This window comes from Tasmannia lanceolata, unplaced genomic scaffold (genome assembly GCF_043159265.1).
Source record: "Tasmannia lanceolata isolate RefF3 unplaced genomic scaffold, GAP_Taslan_0.1 ptg000037l, whole genome shotgun sequence".
Classification (NCBI taxonomy): Eukaryota; Viridiplantae; Streptophyta; class Magnoliopsida; order Canellales; family Winteraceae; genus Tasmannia; species Tasmannia lanceolata.
Window position 1 is genome coordinate 49,909,666 of NW_027518714.1, and position 20,673 is coordinate 49,930,338.

General features: G+C 37.3%; 1 protein-coding gene and 1 long non-coding RNA gene across 2 annotated transcripts; both read right to left on the reverse strand.

The window, feature by feature from the left end:
- Positions 1-2,308: 2,308 nt before the first annotated feature.
- Positions 2,309-9,225, reverse strand: LOC143862675 (uncharacterized). The gene is made up of 3 exons (XR_013240427.1): positions 9,127-9,225; positions 8,888-9,021; positions 2,309-2,687 (listed from the first exon to the last, which is right to left on the reverse strand). It is a non-coding gene; the product is annotated as an uncharacterized LOC143862675 (long non-coding RNA).
- A 5,720-nt stretch (positions 9,226-14,945) lies between these two features.
- On the reverse strand, positions 14,946-16,407 carry LOC143861527 (F-box/FBD/LRR-repeat protein At1g13570-like). Its single transcript, XM_077372441.1, has 3 exons — positions 15,553-16,407; positions 15,319-15,474; positions 14,946-15,242 (listed from the first exon to the last, which is right to left on the reverse strand). Exons 1-3 carry the CDS (start codon positions 16,378-16,380, stop codon positions 14,946-14,948), a joined length of 1,281 nt encoding a protein of 426 aa, XP_077228556.1. The 5' UTR covers positions 16,381-16,407.
- Between the last annotated feature and the right edge of the window lie 4,266 nt (positions 16,408-20,673).

The following is a 20,673-nucleotide window of genomic DNA, read 5'->3' on the forward strand; positions in this document are numbered from 1 at the left end:
AGATAATTCATTCAAGATCGAATTACCTGGTGTTTATGGCATTTCAGTTGCTTTTAATGTTTTAATGTTTATGATCTTTTCCGTATCATGAAAATGATATGACCAACTCGGATGAGTTGACATTTATCCGGGGGAGATTGAAGTAGTTTCCCACCATAATGATGCAACCTGATTTTTAAACTTCTAGATGCTAGAACCTAGAAAAGTGGTAAACTAGGATATTGTAGATCTTTTTGAGATCTTTCCAATGAGTATAAGCACTCATAAATTGGACAAGTTGTTAGAGAGTGTGAAACAATCAGTAACTCCAAAAGGAGTTATTTAATCTTTTATACTTTAACACTCCCCTCATGTGTGGCCCCTCTTTTAAGGTCACGCGGAATATGCGGGCCCCCTCAGTTGGGTTTGGCCAATGCATCTGGATTTTTGCTATCAAGGAGGTTTGAACTCAAAGGTGATACCATGTGAAACAACCAATAACTCCAATAGCTTAAGCTTGGAGAAGGCGTTATTTAATCTTTTATACTTTAACAGAGAGATATGATTGTTTTAGTAGATTATGTCAATAAGTTCCTAGGCTAGTTAATGTGTTTGTGAGCTACTAAGTTATTTATGAGTATGTGAGTCTCTAAACTAATTAGTCAGCTAGCTTGAACATTTTTTCTCATGTAGTTCTCCATTGAAGTGTAGCAACCTTCAGTAAAAGCAGTTTTTGTTGAAGAAGAAAAGGTTTCTAATATTCTGGCTTTGTTCTTCCTCCACACCCACAGGATTGAGTTCGTCAATCCAAACGGTATCAAGAGTGGACAGGGAGCGAATTGAGAGGGGATAAGTGGGGAGATGAAGCTTAGTGGCTGAAAACTAGGAATGACAAAAACTCTATTGTGAGTATAGTTTTTCTCTTCCCTTTCTTTTCAGCCACATTTCACCCTCTTCTTACTCATGCCCTCTAGATTAGCAAACCTCTGCCACCCTCCTGGGACCTATCCCACCACTTGATAAACTAATATATATTCCATGGAAAAACTTTCATGCCTGCAAAACATGGCATAAGTCAAGCTTAGTCGAGATTTTATCAAATTTCTTGTAATTTATCAGACTGATCTTGAGAGATTATACCTATTGAAAGGGCTTTATGGATACTTTACAATAGTATATGGCTTATGTTTAAAATTTACTTTGATTAAAACAACTATCAAATTTACTTATCATCATTGATAAGTGCACCCAACATATGTATGACCTCTGAGATACTTAGACTACCATTCCCCAAAATCAACACCCAAGATTAGCAGCTTTGGAAATCCAATCCAGAAGGGGAATTCAGAGTAAAGAGAGATTACAAGAACCAAAGTTAGGAGATCACGCTATGAACTGGGCCCTACACTACTTTTTGAAAAATACTGGACTTCACTCGTGAACACTCCATATAAAATCTTGTTTGGTTGAGATTTTATATGGCAAGCTTTTATATGGAGTGCGCGTGAAGTCCAGTATCTTCCAAAAGGTACTCTGGCCTAACATCGTAGGATGATCCAAACTGTTAGTTTATTGGCTCACAATGTAAATAGGCTGTACCCCGAAGATTGTTTCCATTCGATGATCCTAACCCTCCAATCTGTTACGGGTTTGCCTATTTTAGAAACATCTATAGGTCAAAGGGTTATGATCATCCTATGGAGATGATTCAAAAGGTAAATACTATTTACGTTGTGGCCCAATAAATGAATGGTCTATCATCCTATGATGTTGACCCTACAGTTCTTTTTGAAAAAAACTGGACTTCACGCGCAAGCACCATATAAAATTATGTTAGGTTAGAACGCTGTCCTCCCCAAATGTGGTAATTTAGAAAGAATTTGGAGATCCCTTACACCAATCTGCCTATGAAACTATGCAAACATTGCAATTGGAATCAAGCGGAACCCGGGGAAGAAAAGGGAGCGAATGTATCATTTCCCTTTTAATAGTTTTAAGATTTGTGGACTGTCAACTCAATTTTCTTTGACGCATCGTAATAAAATAAGTTTATTTTCCAATGAGTCTAGATGAGTTCATATCTTTTTAGAATATTATAAGGAACATTGACAAAACATCTGTTTATACACATCTTTATTTCATCTAATGAATCACATAATAAATAAGTGATCAGGTAACATAAAATATGAGAGACAAACAATTTTAGGCTAGATATATATCAACAGACACTTCAACTTAACATTGCTAGCATAAGAATGTTTGACAATATCTTGATTTTTAATCCATCAAAAACTAAATAAGTTCAAAAACAAACTTCAATGTGAGCATTTTTAACATCTAATAATTCTCATAACGAAATCTGTTGAATTTAGACTTGAACTCTTTTAGGAGTTTTTGATGTAGCTACAAATGAGACTAATATGGAATATATACAAATTGATGATACCATGATTTCAAACACATATATGTGAATTAGTGGGCTAAGTATACAAGTAAATCATTATTCATAGTACAAAAAATATGTACATGATCATTATCCAAAAAATATTTTTAAATGAACTTGACCGTCCTTGGCCAACTGTTGTGGTAAAAAACAGTTAAAGTGAGGTGGCAGCTCAGGAAAAGCAAACCTGATTGGGGTATGATTGAAAGTTGGGATGAATGTTGATCTGATCGTCTAGTAGAGGCGGTCCTATGCCAAGAGAACCCTACACAAGGTAGCCCCCGGTTAGAAGGCCAACCTGAGGGACAGTCCCCGGACGGGCCCTCCGATGCTTAAGTTAGTATGTGACATCCTCTCTAGGCCGTACAGGACAAAATAGTAATGAACGGTGATTTCTCGGGTTTCGGACCCCTACCTTTGAGCCTTTGATGGCTATTTATAGTAAGTGGGTGCAGTTGATTTACCCTTTTGTCCCTTTGACAGGTGTCGCCCTGTGATTGGGTAGAATGTGAGTTTTCCCTCTGCCTTTTGGGGTTAGGCTTATAATTACTCTCTGCCGAGGGGGTAATTAGGGTATATTATTCGAGGACACGTGTCACTCTCTGACTGGATATTCGGCTTTGGGTCCCCATCAGAACTTAAAGTCAATCCTATATTAGGGACCCATGAAATTTGTCCTCAAATGCATTCATCTAATATATATTTTACGATGTGTTTATGATCAAGCATTGCATCCCTATGATATTTTTTAAGATGAAGAATTCGGAAGACAATAATAATATAAATCACATGGTCTTAGTATCAGATGGTTGAATTGAATATCTTGTTTGTAAGAGGGTTTTCTTTTCTTGGATGAACCCTAAACTAGTTGTGTTGGATTAAGTACCATCCACATCAAGATGTTCTCAATGGCTTATGACCAGACTTTTGAAGGAGTTTAATTGTTGCCCTTTTTTTTTTGGACTTTTCTTTCTATTCAGAGATACAATAAATAATTTTTTTTTACTGTTAAATAAATGTTTCAACCATTAATTGTCCAAGAGGCACTTCTAACAATTCAACCCTCTGTTTTCTCTCCTGGTTTTGAATTAATCCTTCGATAACCAGACAACAAAAGGGTGTAATAATTGTAGGTGTCACTTCTTTTTCCAAATGAAATATCTCAAATGAGACAATATTTCATAGGTAATCCACCTCTCCTCTCTTTCTAACCTTTTTTCTCTCTATCCCTCGCTCTGCTGATTGACTTGCATCAAAACATAATAGAGCTTATGGTTTTCTCATGGTTTACATGATATTCAAAATTCTGCCCCCTTCCATAGACTTTACTTCCCTAAAAAATGCTTAAGCATCCCAACAGAGGCTTAGTGAACATTTGGGTGATGTGCTATTGGGAATACTCCGGTTACAATGATGTATTTATTTATAGAGGGCTACTAGCAAAAAGGAAATCAGTTTTGCAAGAATAAAAAAGAAAAGGCGAATCACTGTCGTGACACATGCGTTGAGGTTGCCTTGAATTTTGGAACCGACCAAGCAAGTGACGTAAGGTATTTAGACTCATGTATAAAGAGTCTTTATGGGGTTTTTGGCAAAGAAGTGTCCTATTTACATAGGGAAATAGTGAATCGATTCTTGACAGTTTGTTTAACGCAAAACGTCAATTGAGGGGTTATCTTTTACCGTGAGAGAGAACTGGTTGTGTATGAAAAGGGAAAAAAAAGAGAGAGAGAGAGAGAGAGAGAGAGAAAAGTGAAAACCGTTTTCAAGAGGAAGAACGAGTGGTTCTTGGAACTCTTGTGAAGGGTGTTGTATTTTTGGCTCTCTTTTGGGCAAGATTGAAGAAGAAGCAAGGCATCTAGGGAGCGAAGGCGCTTGGATCCTAGAGGGCGTAGAGATTAATTTTTGTGTAATCCGGAGAAAGCTTGGTTTTTTGTAATCCGGTGAGTGCTTCTTGTAACCCACTTATTTTCCACATAGTGAAATCATTTGAAGTCTTCTCCAGTGGACATAGCCACACACATCGTGTGGTGAACCACGTAAAATCTAGGTGTTCTTGTGTGCTTTTGTTTGTGGTTTGGCTTGCACGTTTATTTATTTGTTCTTGTAAATTTACTTCGAGAGCAAATTCGGAAATGCTTTCGTGTTCGGATTGTTAACTTGTTACCGCGGAGGGCTGATTTTGAGACCCAATTCCGAAACAACATGCACAAGAAGTCAAGAAAGCCCCAAATCCCCACCAAATGCAAAAAACAAAAAAAAAACAACACCGTGGAAATGATCAGATCCTCAGTCATTTCCACTTTTGTCTTTATTTTCCAAACAAAGTTCCGTTTTAGAACTGTTTTCCTAATTTATATATTGTAAGCCCAAGGGTTTCCATGGGTTCAAACATTCATCTTACCTTATTGTTTTAATGCTAGCAAACTAAATTGATTAGCAGTTATGGACTGGTGTGTTGTTTTGAGGTGTTGTGTTATATACAGGAATTTCATATTATAATCGTCATTACACAACTCATCTCAACACATGGCTTGTGGATCCGCACACATGATGATCAAGAGTTTCCACTCACAGTGAAGACATCACCATTTGGAGGATGTTCAAAGTTAAGAAGCTCAAGTTCAGGATCCCACAAGTTCCCTATCAAGTGTCAAGAAGAAGCTTGGAGTTGAACATGCCATTATGACACCTCATGTACCTTTCAACTTGCATTGAAGATTGGAGGAGAAGTCACAAGAGCGAAATCAGTTGAAGAAGTTCACTCACAAGCTTAAGAATTCTAAGAAAGTGCAAAGGAGCTGATACATTCCAAGAAGACTCAATGGAATTCATTTTTAGAATGTATATAGATTCCTCTTGATTTTATGTAGACTGCACTTTCAATAGGTTTTCAAATGGTTTTCATACTTAACTTTTTATATCTTTGAAAACCATACATACACCCAAAAATGTGTTTGAAAACCTAGGACTTAAGCCCAAAGACCATGGCTCAAAAGCCCCTGAACTTTTAAAGTAGAAATGAAATTTTATACAGGACCGGTCGACCGGGGTGTCCCGGGTACCGCGGCAAGGTAGCTAGAAATCCAGCACTTGCCGGATATTGGGGGGCCGGTTAACCAAGGTGATCTGGGCGACCGCGGAGGTGTTCCTGGAACTCCAGGAACAATCTGTCATGGGTTTGGGCGGGCGACCGCCAAGGGCCGGTCGACCGGGATAGGTTTTGTGAACTGAATTTTTGAGCAAACAAGTAGCCCTCGCCGAGCGACTGCCATGGGGCCGTCAACCGCGACGGTAAGAAATTTAAAAATAAAAAAGTGTGCCCGATAGAGGCGGGCAACCGCTGTAGCCCGGTCGACCGCCGCGGTCTGGCAAACTAACTGTTGGGGCTTTCGCAAGTTGACTTTTTCAACCCAGTTTTTTATAGTTTTACCCCTAAACTGTCATATTTTCAAATACACTGTATATACACTATCTAAACCTATCTAAACAAGCTTTTGAACCATTTTGAAATATCAAATCCTATCTTTTTTAGCTTAAACTTTTCTATCAAAAGCTAAACCTCTTTGAGCTTGTATTTTCACATCTTATCAAGAGGAACTCGATAGGCTTTACATTTATATATTTCCTTGGAGTGATTGTGAGCTTACAAAGTTGTAATCCGTCTATTAAGAGGCATTGAGAGTTTTTCATTTTTGTTCTTCATTGTTGAGGGTCTTCTCTTCAGCCCGTTAAGAATTGTGAAGACATTGTGAGGGTCTCCTCTTCAGCCCGTTAAGAAAAGTGATGACATTGTGAGGGTCTCCGATTCGGCCCGTTAACAAAGGTGAATCATGTAAGAGGATGTGTCCCCTCGCAAGGCTTAGTGCAGAAAGGGTTTGTCCCCTTTGGAGATTAAGAAGGTGGTTGTAAAGCTTCGAGTTTAGGCTTGAAATCTCATTTTTAGTGGAGTCCTCAATGAGCTAAACTTGGAAGAGTGGAGTAGGTCTTGTGATAGATCGAACCACTATAAAAATCTTGTATTCCTTGTGGGTGGCTCTTCTTCTCCTTCCCTTGCACGTGTGGTGATTGGTAAACTCTAACCCTAACTTGTATTTATATGCTTAATTGAACAAAGGTTAGTAAATGTGCTTGATTAGTTTGTCTAAACCCTAGATTCCACTGACATGCCTATTTGAACAAAGGTTAGACTATTTAGTGCTTAATTAAGTGGATTAACTTTTAATCTTCCACCTAATCAAGCCTAAAAATTTTAATTGACCAATTCACCCCCATCTTGGGTTGTCACACTTGGATTTCATATATGATACTAGCATTTTGACTCATGCTATACGTACATGAGTGTAAAATAATGGGCCCCACCCATCAAAACATAAGGTGTAAAATGGTGGGTCCCACCCATGGACTTTGTTGGATATTGTGGGACACATCCCATCAACTCATGATGTAAAATGGAGGGCCCCACCCAAGACATGGATTTCAGTTGAATTGGTAGGACCCACCCTATCAAAATATAGCGCAAAAATGATGGACCATATTCAAGTATAAAAAGATAAAATAACGCCTTCTCCAACTGCTTAAGCTTTTGCAATAACTGCTTGTTTCACATGGTATCAGAGCCAAAGGTCTCAAAGTCAAACCTCCATAATAGCGAAAATCCACTTGCAATGGCCAAACCCAAAAGAGGGGCCACATGTGCCACATGTAGGCCAACCCTAGAAAGAGGGGCCACATGTTGGCTGGGGAAGGGGGGGTTGTTAAAGTATAAAAAGCTTAAATAACGCCTTCTCCAAAAGCTTAAGATTTTGGAGTAACTGGTTGTTTCACAGACCCCACCTATTCATGGATTTGGGTGGAGATGGTGGGCCCACTTATGGGTGTAAAATGGTGGGCCCCACCATATGGATGGGTTTGGGTAGACATGGTGAGCCTTGCCGTATCAAAACATGAGGTGTAAAATGGTATAGGCCCCACCCATGCTATATATATATATATATATATATATATATATATATATATATATATATATATATATATATATATGAGTGTAAAATGATGTGCCTCACCTTATCAAAACATCTGTTGAAAAGTTCCCTTTGAAATAATTCAAACAGAACTAATTTCCAGTTTAACTAAAGTTAATTACAAAATGTGAGCACTGTTTGACCGGTAAAGTAGCCAGAAAGCCTTTTCCAGTGGGAGAGAGGGCAAGAGAACTACTTGGAGTAGTTCATTGTGATATTTGTGGGCCGTTAAGTGTTAAGACCCACAGGCAAAATGACTACTCTATAACATTTACCGATGACTTTTCCATAAAATGATGGACCTCACCCATGCTATGCATGAGTAAAAAAATCCACCATAAAAAAATTCCAATAAAACGTTTTCCTGGAAAATGTTTTTCAATAAAAATTTTGCATAGAAAGAAAACAAATAACAATGGAACTGAACATGGCAAAGGTGTTGTATGATCATGAGATCTGTGTGGACCACATTACCACTTTGGTCATTAAGTTGATCCATACTTAGCTCAGTTTTTAGCTAAACCAACGTATTAGGTAATTATTTAAGGAATTCTAGCCTAATTAGGAAAGTGGTTGCATGGGGAAATCCTAACCCCTCGTATCCCATTGCGAATGTCTCTTCTTGATGGGCGAGTGATTAATAGATCCGGCCTTCTATTGACCAGCAGTGGTTGCAAGAAAAGAGCATTTTCAATGGACGGGATCGTGAATATCGTGAAACGACACAAATCTGATCATCACGGCCGGAGGTAAGATCGCTTATGCATTAAGACTTGATTTTCAAGTGACTATTTGTTGTTGTTGTTGTTGTTGTTGTTATTATTATTATTATTAGAGATTTGCTATGCAATTTCGCTGGAAGCCATTTCGTGTTGCATGAGGGAACAGCAACCTCAGATAAATTAAATGGACAGAGACAAAAATCTGGAGAAAAGTGAGCCTGTGTGGCTGTTCACTCATGCAAAAGTTAGCCGCGAAATGGCTTTTCGCCAAACATTTCGCCAAATTGCCTAGCAAATCCCTGCTATTATTATTATTATTTGAAACTTTAAAGTGATTAAATATCCATAAATACCATATATTTGGGGAGATTTATAAGTTTCCTTACTCAAATAAAGAGCAAGTTCACAAATCCCCCTTATATTTCCCCTGAGTTTGTAAGAAAATCAACATGGAATTATAACATTTAAGTCGTTATTCACTTATTCCTACTGCTTTAATTTATTTATAAAGGGATTTGCTAGGGACCATTGCAGAAGGCATTTCTTGGACCGGCTGTTGTATGAGAGAGCAGCTACCTCAGATGAATCAAATGAATAAGCCAAAATCAGAGCCTATGTGGGTGCTCCCTCATGCAACAGCTGGTCCGAGAATTGCCTTCTGCGATGCTCCCTAGCAAATAAATAGTACTAGTATTGGGACACAAGAACAATAATCTTACCGAAACGCCAAGCAAGTGTATTGACAGAAGCATGGAGAGCACAGAAGTGCTCAAACACTACAACTTCTATAGTGCCTGTGCTCCTGTGCTCTCTATCTTCTGTCAACATGACCAAAACCTCTCTTTGCTCCACCCTAAAAAGGGGAAAAAAAAAAGAACCTTTGAATCAATAACAACATAGAAAAAAACAATACACTAGAGATTTTTACTATAACCAAGTATTCGGAGAGTTAATCTACCTTTTAATTTCTTCATCATCTTCATCTCCCTGAAAGCTCTTTAGATTGAGAAATTAAAGAACCCTTTTAAGAGAAGATTTAAGAGGACTTGAAGGTGTTGAAAACTAGGAAATGTATGATTTTTATTTTGTTGGTTGGGATGATAAGTCAATAAGTTAGGTGGTGTTAATATGAAAAAGACCCATAAAAATATCAGTGGGGCTCAAGGGATGTCCTCATGCTTTCATTTTCTGATAAGTGACTTCCAGCATTGGTGTCAAATGATCATTTGGTACAGAAAATGGAAATCTTAATTTTTTTCATGAAAAATGTTAAAAGGAAGGATACTTTCCGGGTCGACCATGTGCCACATGGACGTGATTTGATGGGTGGGCCTCACTGTCCACAATAAGTTTGTCCCAGGCCCAGTTTTGTTCGCTCCACCTTCATTGGACGGTCCTAGATCAAAGTCCTAGCCCCTTGATCATTTGAATTGTCGGAATCATGAATTGGAATCGGCATCATAATCCAATTCTTACTTTGATTCCCCTGCAATGGGAAAAGTCAAAATAAAAAATTTAATTAAAATAAATTCTAACACAAATTTCATTCTAACCGGGATGGAATCAGAATACTATCTCTTGGGGGTGAGAAACAAACCCCTGGATTTTTCCCACTTTAACTCCACCCTGTTGTCATTTTCCGCCCCTGATTCCGTTCATTTTTTAACCAAAACGTAGATTGAAATAGGGTGGCGAGTCCAATGCCTGATTCCAGCAATCCAAACGCACCAACTGTTTTCAACTGACAATATCTTGAAAAAATTTAGATATTTCCCTTTTTGTTTTGAATATTGAGAACCGATTCGGACTCCATAACTGATTATTGGACTCGATATAAAACATAACTTTTAGTTCAATAATCAGTTTTGGACTCACAAACGGTTCTCTCAAAGTCCAAAACAAACATGGCCTTAGGGGTCCTGTCAAGAAAAGCTAGGCTTTTGATTTTTGTGGGGTTAGCAGTGTAGGTTTAACACTCTTAAAAGACCAGTAACACCCCTAATGTTAAAAAAAAAAAGCCTTGACAATTAGAGAGATACAGTGCCTAGTTAGAGAAAAATCAGGTCACTAACATTTGTTTTGATCATATCTCTTGAAGAAAGTGACTTTTAGATCTCTGAATTTTAGACAAGCCCATCAAGAAAAGAAAGCCCAACTGGTTTAGAAAAGGGATTGTCTTATTTGTGCTACATAGTTGATCTATGCTTCCTAGGCTCTTTTTGTTTTGACATAAAATGGGCATAAAATAAAATTTTACGCCCATTTTAAGTGTTAAAATGGGGGCAATACAAAATTAATGTCCATTTTTAAGAGTAAAAATAGGCGTAAATTTTGTTTTAAGTTTACATTAATTCTACGATCGAAAGAATTGAAATGTTTTTCGTCATGTACTACTGTATGAAACCCATTACAGGTGTCTAATAATTTGCATCTGTATTCTAACTTAAACTTCAAATTGTGTCTCTGCATCAAATGGTATGATGTTAACCCAATTAAAAGAGAAAATACAGCATGAGTTAGTACAATTACTAAATCATGGGCAATGACAGCCCCAATATCAGTAGAGTTTTTTATCTATTTAATTTAGTCTTTGGATTAGTCACCAAAATAAGGGTTGAGCAAGTGACTCAACCAAGCCACAAGAAAGTCCAATAATCAGTTTTGGACACAAAATTGACTCTCAAAGTACAAACAGTCCGGGCCTTAGTTTTTTCTTGATTCTCCAGGATGGTGAAATTGGGATCCATTTTCAAGGTTCCTATTCTCTTTTTTTTTTCAAGGTTCCAATTCTTGTGGATGAGAACTCAGGAAAACACTTTGAAAATGGGATTCCCTGTGGAAAATATAAGCGTGAGTGATGTGACCGTTAATTTGACCTTTTCACGATGTATTTATTGCTTTTATGGGGATTTGAGCTCCCTTCCTTCTATCTTTCAATGGACGGGGCTCCAATGAATGACGCCCGTTTTTTTTTTTTTTTTTTTTTTTTCACAAAATGTATTCTGGTTTTCCAAACAGTGCTCTTCTTTACTAGTTCTGACCGGTACAACACTGTTGTAACTATCTCTCCCTCCCTCTTAGCACAACACTTTTGTACAACCACTTCTTACCCCTCCTCCCTCTATCCAACATGAACCATTAGCGGGGCCCAAGAACGATTTGTTTAAATCATTGAACAAGGTAGGCCACAACCTTACTTATTCTCACAACCACTCCTCTCCTTCTCTTCTCTCTTTGAACATGTCCAACAATGAATGGTTTAGATCTTTGAAGAAAGTCGACGCTATAAAAATATTTTCTTTTTTCTTTTCAAAAATATTCACTTGGGCTTACTTTGTTCGAAGATCCAACCCATTTGTTGCTACCCAACATAAATGGGCCTTGTCCCAAAACCATCTCCCTTGGATGATCCCAACTCTTCAATCCGTGTAGATACATATACGGCATCGTCGTATTAGATTGGAGTTTTAGGATCATCGAGATGATTTTTATGGGCACATCCTACATACGTTGAAGTTCAACAATTAACCATTTTGGATCTTCGAACAAAGTGGCCCAGTGATTTTTTTTTTTTTTTTTTAAATAAGTGTTATATCAAATATGCACGCAGGTGAGGTGGGCCCAATATATATTGCGTATATTCTTAGATGAGCATATATTTTGAAAAATACAATGAAGCCTACCTTGTTTGGAGATACAAACCATTAAGTTTTTTTTATGGGTAAGCTGAGGCTAGGCGGACCCCTACCAGTATATTAGATGAAGAAAGATGATACAATATCAGGATCAAGATCAACAATACCCAATCCTTTGAACAAGGAAGTGGGCAGTACAACCATGGTTATGAAACCAGCAAGAATAGATTCAAAACAGGCAAAGGAAAGGGAAAGTGCATGAGCTGGATTTGTGTAATTGTTGAGGCTTAGGAGACATATGATCCCTAAAGCCACTCCCATGCTCTGGTGAAGTCATGTTTACTGTGATCAGGGGCGGAGCCAGGAATTTTCTCCAAGGGCAAAAAATAGTTATAAAATAATCAAAAAATTATAAAGTAAAAAAATGAAATTCACACAACTTTCAATTCAAATTACTTCCAATTTAAAAAACATTTATATTTTTTTGCCCACAGAATATTCGCTCAATTTTATTTGGCGATTTTTCATGTTTTGATGTATTATAGTTATGAAAATTGGATTTGTGAATTATTAGGTGAGACGAATGCTTCTAGAACATATTTATGAAGCTCTTTGAAGAGTATTAAGAAAATTGTGCATATTTCTCCGTTTAACACATATATTCTTAGTACAATGTACTTAGTTTTCTTAATAAATTGTAACTAAATAGTGGGCTCCACTATGTACATGGATTTGGGTGGAGATGGTAGGCCACACACCATGAAAACATGGTATGAAATGATGGGCCCCATCCAAGCTATGCATAAGATAGAAACATTTTTCACAATTGGAAAAATTCAACAAACTAAGGCCAATAATCCATTCGGACTCAAATCAAATTTCAAAATTTGTTGGGTATCCATTTAGGATAGTACCAAGACCATGTGGGCCACCGGATGATGTTTTTACAAGATCAATGGTCTTGATTTCATATACATGTTTTTTAAACTCCAAAATTCTTTTTTTCTTCTACTGTTGATCATAAAAATTAAAAAGTGGACTTTGGAGGGCAATTTTGTAGTAACTGTTACAAAATAATGGCAATTTGTTAAGTACAAAAAAGTTAAAGGAAAGTTGTCTTTATCCTAACTTTGCCGCACAAACACTTTTCCTCTGCGCCTAATTTTTGGCAAAAAACAGGGGCGCAATCCTATCCAAACCCCTGAGGCGTTAAGGATTTTTTTGGAAAAGGCCAACTCAAGAGGGGCAACTGCCCCCCTTATGCTACATGTAGCTCTGCCCATGACTGTGCTAGAGAGTCTATCATCTTCGGGCTAGATTTCCTTATTCTCTGGCTCTTTCTCAACTCCCAAGTCTTTAGAGGTTTTATTCTTCTTTGATGGAGGAGTTCTGTTTTCTTTCGTTGAGGGTGTTCTTCTTCACCACTTCCTATACCGTCTCTTCTATGCTGGGATGGAAGGAGGTCTTACCTTTTTTCCTTTGGACTTTTTGCCAACAGTTCCCTTCGGTGCCATTTATATCCAAATTTTTAAGAGCATCCTCCATATTATTGGTTTCTCCTCAATTTGGGATACTTCATCAAGATCTACTAGTGCTGAGAATCTGTTGTCTTGATCCAGACTTCCCCCCTATGTGTTCTTGTGTATGCGCCCTGCTTTTATTGTCTCAGTTCTAATGGCTTGAGCTGGGCGGCTTCCACAGTTCTCTTGACTGGCTCTGTTCTTACTTGGTCAAAGATAGTTTCTGCTCTGGAACGTAGCTTCACTCATCGGTTCTATGACTAAAGTCTTGACACTTGCTGCAAGCTGTGGGTTTCCAATCGTAGACTATTCTTTACGTTATCACTGCTGAAGCTGATCTAAGGTTGATTGAGTCTGAGAGAATTTGGTCGGCCTTGACTTGAATGCACATCCTGGCATAGTTAAGTCTTGAATACAAACCATTCAGTTGTTGGGCCATAATGTTACTAGACTGTGCCCCAAAAATCAGCTCCATTGGATGATCTTTACCATCTACTCTTAAAGATAAATTAGACCATATAGAAATCACTATATTTTTGAAGAAGTAGAATCATCCAATGGATATGATTTTCGTGGTACGAAGTATTTACGTTGGGACATACTTACTGAATTTTTAGATCTTTGAACAAGGTGTGCCATTTCAAAAAAAAAAAAAAAAAGAAGGTGGAACTCACCCTATTTTTGAAAAAAAACCTCACACCTCCGTACATACACCATATAACACAAATTTATTAGGAAATTCATTGCGGCCTTTATTATAAAATCCAAACCGTTCATTTGATGGGCCCCATGTAAAGAGGCCTTTTGCCGAAAATCATCTCTAAATTCCAATCTTAACGCTCCGATCTATAGTGGCTGATCGGTGGGTTTGGATAATCCTATGGAGATGATTTTTTGGGTGGGGCTTCTTTTACCTCTTTTTCCTAGCTTAAGGTCACGAAATATTTTAACTTTTTTTTCTATTGGGGCCCAATAAATGAACGGTTTGGATCTTCGAATCAGGCGGGCCCAAGTGAATTTCTTTTTAAAATACCCTTTTATATGATGTAAGGTGTGACTGACGCTACGGAGGCGGAAGTCCAAGCGGCTTTCAATGGCATAAAAAAGGTGAGTAGGGACCGTCCGAAGAGTGTAATTGTTGAAGGGGATTCGTTTAATGTTATCCGGTGGCTGAGGGGTGGGATGGCTCCACCTTGGAGGTTTTTGGATCATTTTGACGAAATGGAAGATATATTGGCGGAATCAGATATTGAATTGATTCATGTTAGAAGGTCTGCTAACGAGAAGGCGGACGCTTTGGCTAGAAGAGGGGTGGTATGCATGTCGATGAATTGGTCTGTTCCTATTTGATGGCCTACTCATTTTGTAATTAGTTTTTATTTTTTATTTTTTGTTCTGTATCTTTGGGTATTCCCTTTCGGGTGTCCCTCCTGTTTCTTTTTTAATATAAGCCATTTATTAAAAAAAAAAAATTGTAAGGTGTGCCAGGGACATAGCATTAATGATAAAATTGAATACAGCAACAATAACTGATCAGATTACATAATTATCATATTTTCCAAAGGCGTGATCTTGGAATCCATTCCTCCTGATTCTGTCAAAGATTGAATAGCAATGGCTTTTTAACCTCTGTATATGATCTCTGCTTTCGACGAAGTTCTTCGAAAACGAATCAACTCTTTTAAAATACTTGATTCTTCCTTGACTATGCAAATTCTAGGCTTTCTAGCCCCCTGGATCGTTAGTGTCTCAAGTACCGGCGAAATAATGAGAAGCAATTTTATGAATTCTAATTCGGGTTTTTCCCAACGCATATCAATCATCTTCACAGTTTGGAGGGGATTAAGCATGCAATCCATATGCTCTCGTGCTTCCCACGAGTAGTTCCTGGGGGGGTCAGTGCTACACTTCAAACTTACCTAAAATTTGGACATTTACGGTAATTTAGATTACTACAGTATCAAAGAATCTAAATCTTATTTTTGGAGAACTCACTCTAATTTCAAGTTGCTGTAGATGGTCCGAGCTTCTTAACACACAAAGAGCAGCTAAGATTTCATTTGGATTTCCAAAATTTATGTGCAAAGAGAGATTCTTAAGATGCTTAAATGTAGTAGGAACCGTCTCTGAAACATCACCTAAAGCAAAAATCTAGAAGACAAAGGAAAGGAGAGCATTAGTATTTTTGTTCGTTAATGAATCACAAATTACAACTTGAAAATTATTTACCTGTAGGAAACGAAGGTGCAATTCAAGCTTCTCAACATTGTGTAAGGAATGGAGAACCTTGGGAAAACTACAAATTTCGCCTTGCCCGAGATGCTTAGTGAATTCTTCCACCAAACAAGCAGAAATATTTGCAGAAGCTAGAACGGGGATGTTTTCAAGACAAAGAGAATAAAAAATACCCATGAGGTATAAATATTGAAGATTAGGAGAATTGATTTTAATACGAGGAAGACGGACATTATAATATATACATGTCAAACTCTCAAGAAGAGGAAAGTTGGAAGTAAGACATTCGAATTCATCATTGGGGATGACAACTTCATTAAGATAAAGGATCTTGAGATGACGAAAGCCTTCAAATGCGGGAGGTATGTTGAAATTACACAATAAGAGTCTCAAATGATACAATTCTTGACAAGAGAAGAGACATGCAGGCAACTTATAAACACCTCCATAAAAATTTAGGATTAATTCCTTAATCCCCTGTCTCGATAGGAAAACCATCCACCGATCAAGATCAGAACAAGGAGGAAGGTAATCAGAACACTCGAACTTGTGAATTGGTCCTCTATGGTGCAAGAGAACTTGATCAACAATGTTAACGCGCTTAAGGTTAAGGAGTGCCGTGTTCGAAGATGGGATACCACGTGGATAGCATTGGGAATTGAAAACAATTTGTGGAATTGTAACCCACATATACCTCCATTTCCTTGACAAGATGCTTGTCCTCACAACATCCTTGATAGGCAAACGCATCAGAATCGCATCTATGGCATCTCTTGGTAGATTGCTGATCACATCCACGGCTGAAGCCTGCGCCACGTCCATTTTTAGGGAGAATTCAATTCTTGTTTTCTTCTGAAATTCAACAAACAAAAATTCAGCCACCCAAAGTTACATCAGATATCATATGAAGAAAGAAGAAACAAACTGAGTCAAAAGCTAATGGGCACCATAAATGAAATTGCATTAGCAGGAATAACAGATGATGGCTCTGTATAGATGCTACTCACTATTTAAAAAGTTCAATGCAAACTAAGAACAATGGAGTAAATTTTTTAACTGATAGGGCTCATGTATGCAACTTTTAGAGTCTCGTAAGATGCACACACTAACTTGGGAAATCCCAAACTCACTTGGGAATTCAACAGCCAGGATTAAGAAATAAGAACTATTTTTTTTTTTTTGGCAGAAGCCGAAGCATTACTTCGAACACAATGGCCTGCTTTTAGAAACGTGTACAATCTTTTCTTAATATCTAGGGTGACACAGAGGGGTCACACCTTGGACCACACACAGTTCAAAATAAATGCGTTTAGATAATAAATAATTATTTGAACGAAGAGCCTGCATATGGAAAATGAGATTAAAAGAAGGGTTTTGCCCCTTAAGGAGCATTTAAAGCACCTATTTTCATGTACCCACACTTTTATCCTCAAAACACATTTATTATTAGAGAACCGTTTCCCACAATTTCATTTCTATTACGAGAAAATAACAAGAATAGCCCTATGTCATAAAAGATAATAGCCAAAGTACCTTAACCCATTTTCCATGAGATTGAAATATTTTATTATTTTATATGAGATAAGTTTATTTTTGTCATTTTCATGAGATAGTGTATTTTGTCATTTTTATGAGATAGTGTATTTTGTTCATAGGATCGATGATCCTAACCTTCCAATCTATGCATTTTTTTTTTATTGTGGTGTCCATTTTAAACTTCCTCAAATCAAAGGGTTAAGATCATTCTATGGAGAAGATTTTACGGGCCCACACTATCTACATTAAGGCCCAACAAATGAATGGTTGGATCACCACCCAAACAATGTCGGCACACGTATTTTTTTCATTTGTTGGGGGTGTGCCCAAAAAATATTTTTCAATCCTAACCCCGATCTATGTAGTTTTTTTATATTGCGGTGTCCATTTTAAACCTTCTCAAATCAAAGGGTTAAGATCATTCTATGGAGAAGATTTTATTAGAGAATAAAATTAGATCTGAATTAGAGAATAAAATCCGGGCCCAACAAAATGAACGGTTGGATCACCAAAAAAATGTGGTCACCAGTATTTTTTCGGGTTGCACGTAAGTGCAGAGCCGTCCACCATGTAAATTGTCTTGCATTAGATAAGTCTTTTTTATTATTTTCTATGAGATATAAGTGTATTGGTCATTTTTTATGAGTGAGTGGTGCTTTGATCATTTTCTATGAGATAGGGTTTTTTTATTTTCCATGATATATGATTTATTTATTTATTTTTTTCAGAAGAGAATGGTGTATTTAACACTTTCTATGAGATATATAAGTATTTTTGTCATTTTTCATGAGATTTAAGTAGGGATATTTTCGTTATCTTTTATGAGATAAGGGTATTCTTGTTATTTTGTCATGGTGGGGGTATTTTTGTAAAAACAAAACCCAAGCCTCTTTTGTTGAAATTGTAATTATGGAAATAAAATCTCGACTACAATCGTTGCTCCGGTAATAAATGTGTTCGAGGATATAATGTGCTCGAGGATATATGCGTGGGGGTGCATGAAAATAGGTGCTTTAAATGCTCCTTCACGAGTGCCAGGGCATTAGCAAAAAAATCTTCAAATTTTATCACTAAAAAACAAAAATATACGCACACTTTCCCTTGTATGGGTTACGTACTTGACTCGTCGGTGTTAAAAGGTAACGTTTTAAGTTACAAGGGGTGAATGCCTAATGGATGGGGGAGAATTTATGAGTGCCCAAAATATAGGGAAATGTTATCAGCAGTCCAAAAAATCACAAAATTCCAAAAGAAACCCCCATCTTTGAAACCCCAACTGAAATTTGTGTTCTTTATTATTTCAACCAAATGAAACCCACGATAACTAAAAAACATCAAACAAGAGGTTGAAGATGAAAATGGCATAGGTGTAGACATGAGAAAATTCTCTTCTTCTTTCACAGAGAAGTAGAAAACATAGGCCGTGACTTCTTCCTCTTCTCCGTCGGCAAGCAAAACCCAACTATCTTTGCCCTAATAGTTGCTCTTTAGAAAAGAAAAGAACCCTAGGTGTAGGTGGCTGCTAGCTAGGCCACTATTTAAACTAAAGGAAAGTAATGTATTCAACCTTTTTTTTACTCAGGACAGCCCCCATGGCCATGGGCTAAGTCGCTAACTACTCTTTTACTCTAGTGGGGGCTGTCCCAAGTAAAAAAAAGGGGGTGAATGTATCATTTCCCTTTAAAAAATGTAAAACAGTTATTATGAGTCTTTTTTACTTGGAAAATAACGAAAGACATTGCTTATGTCATACGCAAGTAGAAACCTAAGGACAAGCGCCGTTATTGGGCAGGGCGTAACCGCCTAGCCAAAGGTAACCACATCCTTTTCTTATTTTCTAGTTTCTCTTTTTGACTTTATGTTTTGTCTTCTTTTGTAATAGACTGAATCAGGGGTGTTCATTATTTGGTTTTTCAGTTTAAACCGAAATTCTTTTGACGATAACCCGAAACCGAAAACCGAAAACCGAAATATGGTCAAATAGGTAAACAAAGGTCCAAAACTGAACCAAAACACTGAACCGACTCGAAATAACCAACCGAATTCGGTTCGGTCGGTTATTCCGGTTTTAACCGAATAATGAACAGCCCTAATCAGCACTATTGTATTTTGATGAGGGCACTCCTCACTTTATTAAAAGTACGGTATGGCCTGCACCATAGGATGATACAAACCGTCCATTAGATGGGCCACAGCCTAAATAGGTTGTGCCCCAATAATCATTTCCATAGGTTGATCTAACCCTCATATTTGAATGTTAGAGTATTGATCCTAACCCTCTGTAGATTGGAGGGTTTGAATCAACCTATGGAAATGTTTTTGGGCACAACCTATTGAGGCTATGGCCCATCTAATGGACGGTTTGTATCATCCTATGGTGCAGGCCATACTGTACTTTTAATAAAGTGAGGAGTGCCCTCATCAAAATACAATAGTGCTGATTAGGGCTGTTCATTATTCGGTTAAAACCGGAATAACCGACCGAACCGAATTCGGTTGGTTATTTCGAGTCGGTTCAGTGTTTTGGTTCAGTTTTGGACCTTTGTTTACCTATTTGACCATATTTCGGTTTTCGGTTTTCGGTTTCGGGTTATCATCAAAAGAATTTCGGTTTAAACTGAAAAACCAAATAATGAACACCCCTGATTCAGTCTATTACAAAAGAAGACAAAACATAAAGTCAAAAAGAGAAACTAGAAAATAAGAAAAGGATGTGGTTACCTTTGGCTAGGCGGTTACGCCCTGCCCAATAACGGCGCTTGTCCTGAGGTTTCTACTTGCGTATGACATAAGCAATGTCTTTCGTTATTTTCCCTACATGGTAAAATGACAAGAATACTCTTATAACATGAAAAATAACTATAGTACACTGTCCCATAAAATGATTAAACTACCCATATCATTTACAAAATGATAAAGTACTCATATTTCATTGAAGATAACAAAATTACCCATGCCTCATGGAAAATTAACAAACTACCTGTATGTCATGCAAGATGACCTAAGTATCATGAAAAAAAAAGATCTCATGAAAAATGACAAAGCTACCCATATCTTATCTAAAATAATTAACTGAAACACCCCTATATTAAAAACAAAGATAAATTACCCATTTCTGTTGGAAATGACAAAAATACTCTTATATCATGCAAAATGAAAAATATTCCCATATCTCGTGAAAATAACAAAAAGTACCACTCATAGAAATTATCCAAAATGCCTATCTCTACTCTCTAGTATAAATGAGAAACAACCATATCTCATAGATACTAACAAATGCACATATCCCATAGCAAATAATATAATAATCCTATCATATGAAAAATGACAAAAGCACCCTTATCTCATAAAAGTGACAAAATACCCATATCACATAGAAATTTACCAAAGCTTCCCACTCTGATAGAATTAAATGACCAAAATACTCATATCATATGAAAAATTGCAAGTATACGCATATCTCATAGAGAAAAAAATGATAAAACTCCCCAATCTTTGAAAATTGGAAAATACACTTATCTCATGTGTTGAGGGAGAAGAAGAGGACAAGAGAATGAGAGGAACGAGTGAGTTGGAGAG